Here is a 12,061-nt window from a genome sequence, read left to right as displayed (position 1 = left end):
ACTGTACACATCAGTCTGCTTTATTACTGTGTTATTAAAACACTATTTACAGTGTTTGCTCTGTTTTTAAAAACTGTGTAATACAGTTCTATTGGCAGAAGTGTTTATAGCATAGCCAATTCCTGACATAATTAAATGAATGTGATTAAAATACTATCAACTGTACAGTGAATTATAAATGATTGCCCTGATGGGGAGCTTTAAACCATATAAGGGGACAGATAGTTTGAATGAAACATGACTCATTCAAAAATTTCTAGACAATAACCTGAAATTTTGACTCATGGATGCCTATTTTTTTTTTCCAGTGGCAAAAACAAGCCTCTATAATCTTGCTATGGTAAAGAAGCCTTACAAAATTTCAAGGATCCAGATCCAGATGTGGAGTGACTCAAAAAGTTAACTAATTAACTAAGTTGAGCCAAAGTCCTGTCTCTGGTAAAATTATAATGCAAATCCAAATCCAAATAGGTGTTTTTATTGATCCTGCTAACAAGCAGACAAACCAAACAATCGTAAAACCTCCTTGGCAGAGTTAACTATTATCACGTTAATTTTTCATTTTATTATTTTAAGAATGCACAGTGCAGTTACTAACACTGGATTTTCTTTTTGTGCAGGAATCCAGACTTCCTTCTATTGTGGAAACCAAGAGTGATGACCCTGATGATTCCTTCCACCTCTCTCCAGCTACACGCTCCCGCCGCAACCTCCTGCTGCCCAACTTCACCAGCCCTGTTCGCCGCACCTCCCTGGGGAACCTTTTGGGGGATGAGTTACGGCAGTTCAACGCCCTGCGACGCTGCCGTTCACCAAACCTTAGCCGTGGCTTCCTCGGACAGAGCTCCCCTCAGCCGCCATCGAAAAGAGAGCACAGCACTCCTGTGCCAGCCCAGACCACAGCCTCAACTGCAACCCACGGAGAGTCAGGAGCTGAGCAAAAGCCTTCAAGCTGCTCATCCCAACTGTCACTTGTTTGGGCCACCAGATCTTAGTCCCAGGTATTAGTCACATTAATTTAGAACCCAAGTTGAAAATAAGCAAAAATCCAAAGGCTAAATTAATGTAATACAGTCCAATGCAATTTAATATCCATATATACTACGGTAACTAAAATATAAAGTTTATGTTGATACTGACTGCTATGTACGTTTTGATGTTACATAAGGAGGATGCTGGTGTGTTTCCTTCTTTTAAAAGCAGTGATTTCAGCCCAAACAGTCCACTTCAAAGCAATTTCACACTGATTTAATAAATGTTTATATATTTGCCTTCATTTTAATACAGTCATAGTATGTCTGAAAGTGTATGTAAGGTGTTGCAGTGATGGACTGACTGGAAAGCTGCATCATGTCCTTAATGCAGATAGAGTGTATCTGCATTGCATATTGCAACAGATGTCGCTGCATTTCATTACCACCCCACCTTATACTCCTGCTCCAGCTATCTGTATTCATAATGCATCGCTAAGTCATCCAGTAAGTTCTAGACATGGGTAAGCACTGGTTCACGGCGCTCAGGTGTCCACCCCTCCAGACTGAACTCTTCTCTTCATTTTGAAACCCACATGGTCGTCTGCCAGCAGCAGCTCTCATGGCACATCGCTGGGTCGTCTCCTGGCTCCAGTGATAATTGAAAAAGCTCTACTGTTACATTAACTCCGGTTTCCCTCCTCTTCACCCCCCTCTCCAGGGTTGTAGATGGCATTGAAGACAACGGGCATACGTTCCATTTCAACGTGGAGCACAGCGGGCCTAATGCCAGTGCAGAGAGAAGCAGCACCCAAGGTAAGTCACACCACCCCTGAGCTGCTAGGGTCACCTGGGTGCCAGATGGCTGGAGGTAAACTCAAGAGTTCAAACAGTGGATACCACAAGGCAGGCGTGCCTCCTTTAGGGGAAATATGAGAGCACAGCAGAATGAAATGACAGCCAGGTGTCCACAGAGTCAGAGAACATGTTAAAGGACAACTAAGGTCAAAGCAGGGCTCTGGCCTTCAGACCTCAGTGGCTACGCATGGATGCTTTCCTCCTAGGATTACTGTCAGCTTCAGTTCAGTGGAGATTCAGCTAATTTGCTTATTAAAGGAAGTGCTTTGGTAGCATAGTCTTGCACCTCACATGGGATTGTCTGTCACTTAAGCTCTGCTTTTGCTATCTCTAATTTCTGTCTACTATCCTCATCTTAGGACTTGTAGATGCTATCATATCAGACCATATAGAAAGCCAAAGCACTTTCTGCAAAGACTGCTAAACCAGGGTAAAAATAAACACTATCCAATCAAATGTGCAGCTGTATTAGATTGTGTAATTTAAAAAGGTGTCCCAAATACTGTATGTGTTGCATTACGCACTCCAGCAGAACAGCACGTTAAGCTCCCTATACACCTCAGTAAATTGCTATTACAACTGGCACATCCCACCTACGCTAGGTAGATACTCTGCCAGTATATGGATGCATATACAGTTTATGAATTTTCTATATTTATGTATAACCATAACCTAAAACATCCTCCTATTTTCTTACGAGCTTTAAAAGTAGAAAATGAGGACCCAACGAATTAAATGAAAAAAAAAAATTTGGTCTCTCTTTTTAATTTTATTTATTTATTTATTTTTTAGCAAGAATAAGCAAATATTACATATCTGGTGAGGGGGAAAGTGTATGAACCCCTAGCATTAGTTGGAAATTTGTAGGTGAAAGTGAGGTGCTTTCAATCAAGGGCTGTTTGTATTTACAAAAAAGAAATCAATTAAACTCTGATCTTCAAAGCACACTTTAGGTGGTGAGTCATGGCATGAACAAATGAGGTCTCTAGGGTCTTCAGAGAAAGAATTGCTAATGCTCCCCAGGCTATAAATACACAGTGCTGTGTTTTTTGTTTTTTGCATATTTGTCACACATTTTTCAGATCATCAAACTAATTTTAATAATAGAAAAAGGTAACCCGAGTAAATACAAAATGCCATTTTGCCATTTATTAAGGGAAAAAAAGCTATCCAAACCTACCTGGCCCTGTGTGGAAAAGAAATTGCCCCCTACACCTAATAGATTGTTGTGCAACCTTGAACGTGAACTGCAGTCAAGTTTTTGTGTAAACTGGCAATGAGTCTTTCACATCGCTGTGGAGGAATTCTGGCCCACTTGACTTTGCAGAATTGCTTTAATTCAGCCACACTGGAGGGTTTTTGAACATGAATATGGTCATACCAAAGCATCTCAGTTTAAGTCCAGACTTTGACTAGGCCATTCCAAAACCTCAAAACTTCATTTTGCTTTTTTTTTCCTCTGAGCCTTTCAGAGATGGACTTGCTGGTGTGTTTTGTCTGCTGCCTAATCTGAGTGCGCTTGAGCTTCAGGGCATAAACTGATAGCTGGACATTCTCCTTCAGGATTTTATGGTAGTGAGCAGAATTCATGGTTCCATCAATTACGGCAAGTCATTCATGTCCTGAAGCAGCAAAGCAGCCCCAAACCATCATGCTACCACCACCATGTTTGACTCTTTATGGTCTCTTTGGCATGGCAGTATTTCACTGGGCTAGTTTTATGCCAGAAGTAACGGGACTCAAACCTTCCAAAAACTTCATCTTTTGTCTTGTCAGTCCACAAATATTTTCACAAAAGTCTCGGGGATCATCAAGATGTTTTTGGCAAACGTGAGACACGCCTTTCCATTTTTTTTGGTCAGCAGTGGTTTTCTCCTTGGAACTCTCCCATGGATGCCATTTTTGCCCAGACTCTTTCTTACTGTTGAATCATGAACGCTGACCTTAACTGAGGCGAGTGAGGCCCTGCTGTCCTTCAGATGTTGTTCTGGGTTCTTTTGCGACCTCCTGGATGAGTCACCAATGAGCTCTTGGAATAATTTTGGTAGATCAGCCACTCCTGGGAAGGTTCTTCACTGTTCAAGTTTATTCCATTTGTGGATAATGGACTCCACCTGTCAGTCAGACAGACTGTGTACAATAAAGGAAACTGAAGAGCACTGATAATCTCCATGTGGGCAAGTAGCTAAGATCACTTGAAGGATGTAAAGTCCTCTCTTAGAAACAAGGCTGCTGTTCATGTTTATGAGCCCCCCCCCCTCAGGAGAACACTAAAGAACAATGGTGTGTATGAACGACTTCAAGGAAAAGCAACAGGGCTGTCTATCTGCATCAGAATACTGTTGGAAAGCTGTTTTGTGGATGAATGAGAAGCTAAAATTTCTCCATGTAGATGTGCAGGACTCATCAAATACTACTGGAAGCATCTCATTGCAGTTACTTCTGGAAATCAGAGGGTCACACCAGATACTGAATGCAAACAATTGCTTATTTTTGCCCTTCACAAAAATGTATTTTTCTATGTTTGGGATTTATTTATGTTTTTTAGGTCATCTTTATACACAAATTTAAGCATGCATGCTTACTTAAATATACAGTACCAGTCAAAAGTTTGGACAAACTCACCCATTCATATGAATGTGAGTGTATAGCTTCCTTTAGTACACATTGGAGTCACATATCATAATTTTGTTTTATATTAATAATGATAAATCCTCCTGGAGTGTGCTAAAACTCCTCCTATTTTTCATCTCCTCATTTCTCCAGACTCCACACAAAATAATCCCGCTCTGCTCCTGGAGACGGAGGAGGTCAGGCAGAGCATCAATCAACTCAACCTTAAGGTAAGCTACAGCCCCTTGACCCAAATTAAAATTGATGGCATTAGGGATAATGTAGCAGTGACTTTGAATACTCCCAGTTACAAATCAGCTTGTTCTGTGCACTCCCTCTCACTATCATACATTCTGTCTGTGACTGATTATTACACACAGGAAGCATTAATAAACAAAATCCGTTGTGTCTTTTATGTCAATATTAAAAACTGAGTTTATGTTTCAGGTTCTAGAAATAGAAGTAGTCAGTGTAGTCAAGCTGAACTTTTTTTGTTACAGAAATAAATTCATTGCATCTCATCTAACATCAGCCTGCCTGGTGTATTTAAAGGGAAATATATAGAGATGAAGCAGACTCGATTTCAACCTCTATCTCAGTTTCTCCCTGCACTCTTAATCTGAATGTAAATAGAGTGAAAGCAGGTGCAGCAGGAGTATCCAGATGGGTGCTGTCTGAAGTCAATATTAATTAATCAGCAGGGCACTTCTGCAATGCAGAGGATAGCTGGTAGTGCTGACTCAACAATCTAAAAAAATGGTGACAAACTTTCTTTACTTGTGGCCCTTTTGGCCCCCCCATCTCCATTTTGTGCTAGTTTTTGGTCACTTACCTTTGCTCATTTCCCTCATGATTTCACTGCTGCTTAAGAGAACATTTCTTCCAAGTGGAACCCAGCTATTTGGTTCTACTTTGAAGATCATCAAGGATTTATAGCTGGGCATGAGTCTGAGATTAAACTTTAAAGAGAGAAGCTGATGAATTTGTCACTCTGCTAGGGAATGACAGGGATAGAACTTTATAATTTGGTATCTCATTTTTCCCCTTATTTTTTCCAAATTTGCACATTGTGATAATAGAATATGGTGCAAGTCTTTAAATGTCGCATGTAAACTTTGAGCACTCTCTACACAGATGGGCGCATTAAACCAGGAAGTATCTGAGCTCACCAAGGGCCTGCACCACATGATCCACATCCTCCAGGCTCACGTATCTTTTCATCACTTCAGTGTCCCTTTCCCCTCGCATCCGTGCGGTGTCCAAATGGCGTCCAGTGTGCCCCAAGCCTCCAACAGTGGCATGCCTTTTAATCATGCTTCAACCTTCCACCTCCATAACGATCCTGGGAGCCACCACACCCACCAAAGTGCTCCAGCTGCTGGCCACTGGAGCTGCAGTGCAACTGGTGAAAAAGAGAGCCATCAGCGGCCTCAGTCCTGTAGTCCTCCTGCTAACTACTGTCCGTCCCTATCTGCAAATTCTTCTCCTAAGTCTGGCCCGTGTCATGGCTCTGAGAGCGTGACTACACATCTGTGGAGTAGCCCATCTCTTCTTAGCATCAGTCCAGGCTTCCATGGAGGAAGTCCAGACCTTCCATCTCATGCTGGGCATGAAGACAACAGACCCCTTGGTGCTAGTTCAACCATCATCAGTCAGTCCCAGCCCACTTTGTGCCTGCAGCCTCCCAGTGATAGTGATGAATACTCTTGCCTTTTGTCCAGTCCCCCTACAGGTATGTCCACCCACAGCCTGCTGGACACATCACCCCCTTCTTACTCCAACCCATCAAAAGCCTCAAATGAGGCCATGTGCGTCCTGATGTCCACCTCACCATCTCACACTCTCATCCAGGACACCTCAATCTTCCAAATTAAGGACTCACACGCCTCTGTCCACCCTGTACCATCCTCTCCACTCACATTAACTTGCCAGCCTTTTGGCAGTTCTGTGGATTCAGGATCATTACAATCTGATGTTCTTGAATCCCATCTCCCACTGGGTGACCCATCTGCGGTAGAGCACACCAGTCTGGAATGCCTACTGGGAAACAGGAGCTCTTTGGAAAGCAGGGATAGTGAAAGTGCATCATCACGAAGGTCCAGCATTGGTGTCCAGACTCAGAGCACCGAGCAGTCATGGTGTCTGGACCTCACAGATTAATGTTTCCACATTTCAGTGGCAGACTGGAATAAAGCAGAACTGAACAAAAAGTTAAGATGCAACTTCTTCACACAACAGTGTTTTCTGAGACTGGAACTTGTCATCGTGTGCTCTGTTTCCCCCATTTTACTTCCCAGGTTCCCTTATTAGTCAGACTTCACATAATTTACACTATTTCTATGCAAAAGCATGTCAGTTGTGCTTTATCTTGGCTTTACTGAAGTGTGTCTAAAAAAAAAAAAAAAGAAGCTCTAAGACAGTGCGTTCCAGTATATATATATATATATATATATATATATATATATATATATATATATATATATATATATATATATATATATATATATATATATATATATATATATATATATATATATATATATTTTGTATAGTTTTTCCAACATCCTCAGAGCAATTTGCAGTTGATAATACCTGTTACCTCCTTGCATGGTAAAGTTATTTATTCTTTTTCCTACGGAAAAGGTTTCCAAATTAATGTGTAAGCATTCTACATGACAACCAGTTGATTGTGTACACAGATGCTGTGTTTACATGGCAGACAAGTCAGAATGATTTGCTGTTTTAAGACACAGAGGAACAAAAATGAGACATGCTTTACTTTGCATGTAGGAAGTAGGAGTATTTGCATCACACGGCGTAGATTGTTTATTGTTTTAAATTGAATGTGTTTCTCAGTTCAGCCTTTTTTGTGAATATTTGGATTATAAGTATCTAATATCTAAATTCTACCAACCAATACACAGTACTTACTTATGATTTCAGTTAGAATTATACTAGCATCTGCTTTTAATGCAGTCTTTAAAAATCCTTCAAAATTTCCTATTTTTCCTCACTAAAGCATTAAATAGCACAAAACAATGAAAAGCAGAATAAATCTGCTTCAAGCATCTACAATAAAAAACATCATAGCTGCTCATGATTTAAACATAAATAACAGATTTAGCTTTAAAAAAAAAAAGTGGGTCCCATTAAATATTTAAACTGATCTTAATTTACAAGCTATAAATGCCTCCAAGGGGAAAAAATGAACTTATGATACTTATACAATATTCATAGTATTCAGGAACCTTTTGAATGATTTCTCTCTGGCTGACAAAATAAATATGCAGAAAATGTACAACTGTGTCCGTTGCTGTTGTGTCACACTTATCCCAGTTTATCCAAATGATATTTCTGAGACAGAAATAAGCAATGTTATGCTATACATGGCCACTTAATTACAATAAACCATCATAAGTCAGAAGACCAGCATAAGTTTCACATTTGGAAAGAAAATTTGAAAACTGGATTTATTTAATCACAGGAATAAATCTAGATACCAGGAAAAACAAAGACAGGAACTGGATTGTTTCTCACTGAGGCAAAGCTCTGAATTTTCTTGGGTACTTTTCTGTTATTTGACAGGTTTTTTTGTGATTTCCAAATCTCATAGACATATATCCGTATAAAGACTTTTATGTGCTAAGAAGAGGCTTATGTAGTCATCGGCACTATTCTCTTTACAAATTTGAATGTTTTTGGAGATTTGTCCATACTTTTCCTGTTCAGTTAGTATGCTATATTCTGATACTTACAAAAAAAAAAAGGACTAAAACCTGCACATGATAAAACTCTCTGTATTTGTTTAGTTTGTGTTGTTATTAACATGGAAATTTGCAGTGTCTGATTATTTCTTAATAATGAAGTTAAATTTGCACCCCTGAGTTTAACAAAATGAGACACAAGAGGGCTGCGGCAATTAAGCTCTGAAAGAAATAGCTTCATGCTTGATAACTTTGAAGGGAGGATTAAAAAGGAAAAACAGTGTTAAGGTGTCTTTTAGAAGGAAAGCTCTCTACAAGTTGAATAAAATTTCAGCAGAGTACAGAACAACACAAAGTCATCGGCGTGCTTTCTTCTAAGAAGAGGATTTGCAGCTGTTGTGTGTCTCATTAGTGGCTTTGAATGCAGTTGGTTTTTGGTGAGTGCCGGTTTATCCTTGTTCTACTTCCCTCTCAATCTGATTATATAAGAGAATGTACTATAACTGTATTTGTCGAAAGGGTGATGAAACTTCTCAGGAAAGAAAATTACCAAAAAAAAAAAAAAAAGTCCTCATTCCTGATTGGAGCAGTGCAGAGTAAAGCTTCATATCTGTATTTTCATGTAAGTTTTATGTCATCTGCTTTACTTTTTCAATGGCACACGCATTAGTAAACACAAACATTTGTGATACGCCTTTATTTAAGTTTGTTTCATGTTCACAGGCTCAATATTAACATACTAACAGAAGACAGGCACAGACTGTACAGACTGTTGTTCTAAAGCAAAAGTTCAGGAAAATCTGTTGACAAACATCTGAATATTACATAATTCCTTCAATACCGTACTGAGCACTTCCTGTAAGTCAGTGGTGTCAGTGTGTGTTTTCTCAACATCCATGTTTGGCTTTTGTATTGATTTTTTAAGGTAAAATTGTGGCTTTGAAAATGCTTTATCACACGATTTATTTCTTCTTCCAGGTGAAGCTCTGAAGTGTAACTGTGGAGGTCTGTGCCACTGTTCACCCTCTGTGGAGACCTGCTCTGATTTTAACAATGTCTGCGCCAGTGTCATCATCTATGCAGGATCTAGTAAGTAAAGGTCCTCATTTGGTTTACTGTGCAGACCAAAAGAAAAGAGAAAACTGTAATTTGTTAGAGGAGAGGATTTCATACAACCTTCTTTTCCTTGTTTCCACAGCTCCCAGATACTTCCAGGGTTGCATGAAGTCACCTGACTGCAGGATAATGAATCAGCCTGGTGTATTATCTGCTACTTGCTGCACAACTGATCTGTGCAACAGATACATGCTTATAAACATGTATTCTTTTTCCTTAAATGAAAATTTCCTTCATAACTACTTGACATTTTCTGGCAAATTGAACTTTTAGTTAAATGGTTTATGGAAAGCTAACTGGGTTTCATACACAGATGGCCAACACAGTGCATAAGGATGAGTTTATTTCAATTCTCACACTAAGAACCATGTTCCCCAGTGGAGTCACAGCAGGGGGTTGGTGGATGACCAGGACATAATTGTGGAGTTAAAACTAGGTTGGATGGATGTGATTTATGTAGGGAATTTTTAAATAATGCTTTAATGATCCTGTCCTGGTGATAGATTTAGCAAAAGGTCACTTTGAATCTGTTTTTTATTATTTTGTTATTGTCATGGGTTCTTGGGAAAATGCATGGAAGTGCTGTTATGTAAGAAAGAAGGCAACAGATGTGTGTAAGAAAACTGGTGAACTAATCTGCAGCCCTCTAAAGGCTGAAACAACTAAACAAAGAAAATGATTAAAACGGAAATGAACTGCAAAAACATAGAATGTGTGCATATGTGTTGTTATGTAGTTCACATAAATACATACAGAAAAGTATACCAAAACAGTAATGCAAAAAGTAGGAGGTGATATATACAGTACAGCAAAAATAAGGAGTTCGTATGATGTCCAACAATACAGCTCGTGTACAGCATGTTATTTTCAGGACTCTGTGTTATGCGTTTTACTTTAAAAAATCATTTTCTAATATATCTCTATATTTAATTAGTTAACACCAGAGGATTTTTTAAGTGGTTTGCTTGCTTGGATCAAGTGGAGATCATGAGTTTAGTGGGATAGAAACTGCAAATGAAAGACCAGAGGTAAATTTTTATCACATGCAATCATGTTTAAATATGACAGGTGTGAACAATATGGAGGCCCTTTCTTAGTAATGTTGATTAAATGGTTTTTCACATTATTATGACTACAGAGCTTATGCGGCCTACAATCTTCAACTGTGAGTTTCAGTCTGTGTAGGTTCTCAGTCATCCAGGTCGTAGTAGTCTCTGGAGCTTGGAAAAAGGGTGACTGGACTTCTTTTTGTTTCTTGAAGACGTTTCCCCTCTCAACCGAAAGGCTTCTTCAGTTCTCAAACGGGTTTTAAATACCTGGGTGGAGAGACCCAGGTATTTAAACCCCATTGGGCGTAGTCCCCTGGAGGTGGTTATGACTGTCTATTGTTCATGTGCATAATCACATGCGCCAAGGTGTGAAAGGAGGTGCGGGTCATTACAATCGGTGGTTTCAGATTAAACCTATTTGGGACTTCACTCCATTGTTTGATGTGATCTATTGAGGTCACTCGAACAAAGGTGTGAATGTGGGTTGAGACGTCTGGAAAGGGAGCTCAGGATCGGACTGTAAACGGGGGGGAAAGTTGGTAATGTAATCCACCTCCTCTTATCAATGATGGTTGTTCACATTGGACGTAGGTGGCTTCTTTTACTCTCTTTCCTTTTACTCCTCTTTCAAACCATTAGATGAATTGAAAGAGGAGTAAAGAAGCGATCCTGAGCTTCCTTCTGAGACATCTCAACCCACATTCACAACTTTGTTCGAGTGACTCAACAGATCACATGAAAAAATGAGTGAAGTCCCAAATAGGTTTAATCTGAAACCACGATTGTAATGACCCACGCCTCCTTTCACACCTTGGCGCATGTGATTGTGCACATGAACAATAGACAGTCATAACCACCTCCAGGGGACTACGCCCAATGGGGTTTAAATACCTGGGTCTCTCCACCCAGGTATTTAAAACCCGTTTGAGAACTGAAGACAGCCTTTCGGTGAGAGGGGAAACGTCCTTCAAGAAACAAAAAGAAGTCCAGTCGTCCTTTTTCAAAGCTCCAGAGACAACTGTGAGTTTCCTAATTTTTTATTTAAATGTCCCAATTCCACATTACTGCTTCTTTCTACACTTTTTTTTAAACTTTCTTAATTTTCCACTTTGTTTCACAAATGTTTTTTCTTCATCTGTTTATGTTGTAAACAGCTCTCTAAAGGTTTACTCTACTGGAAATATTCAGGAACACGGTGATACAAAAATGTCCTGTAGATGAAGTCTGGTGTTTACAAGATCAATAATGAATCTTCAAGCTAAGAAAACTCTTCATATTTGAAGAGATTTAATCATTTTTTACAGTTGCATATAATTTACTAACCTGTTTCTTTAGGTTTTTTAAATTATTTAAAATGTTGGTTCAAATTGGCAGGTTGTGTTTTCCAGATGTCTTCATATTGGGAAAAAAAAAACATCTGAATTACTCAGACCTGTTGATGTCCACAGTGGCACAGCATATGTGGTTTTACAACAACACAATTAAAAATATTTGCACATTCTCCTGATGACTCAGTGGTGTCACAGTGTGTTTTCCTGGCATCACTGTCTGATCTTCATATGTCACTCTGCGTGTGTAAAACCCAGATGATGTTTCTGAGTTAATGATACACTGGATTTGCATCGATTGCACAACAAGACCAAATAAAAAGGAGGCTGGAAACCTGACTGACACACATTTAATCATTGATCGTTGCAATGTTTGTTCTTCAATATGTGGATTATGGAGTTTGATCTTCTCATTTTATTCC

The 12,061-nt window shown here is 39.3% G+C and overlaps 1 protein-coding gene across 1 annotated transcript in view; it reads left to right on the top strand.

The window, feature by feature from the left end:
* LOC115798206 (potassium voltage-gated channel subfamily H member 4-like) overlaps positions 1 to 6,865 on the top strand; it is a 44,795-nt gene extending 37,930 nt beyond the window's left edge. The window contains 6 exon segments of the mRNA XM_030754963.1: positions 621 to 945; positions 948 to 974; positions 977 to 1,001; positions 1,693 to 1,787; positions 4,596 to 4,672; positions 5,577 to 6,865. Of these exon segments, the coding sequence (XP_030610823.1) occupies positions 621 to 945; positions 948 to 974; positions 977 to 1,001; positions 1,693 to 1,787; positions 4,596 to 4,672; positions 5,577 to 6,602 (1,575 nt within the window). The 3' untranslated portion in view covers positions 6,603 to 6,865.
* The last annotated feature ends 5,196 nt before the right edge of the window (positions 6,866 to 12,061 follow it).

This window comes from Archocentrus centrarchus, chromosome 19 (genome assembly GCF_007364275.1).
Source record: "Archocentrus centrarchus isolate MPI-CPG fArcCen1 chromosome 19, fArcCen1, whole genome shotgun sequence".
NCBI lineage: Eukaryota > Metazoa > Chordata > Actinopteri > Cichliformes > Cichlidae > Archocentrus > Archocentrus centrarchus.
The sequence above is the reverse complement of the archived record's forward strand: the minus strand, read 5'-3'. Positions and strand labels throughout refer to the sequence as shown.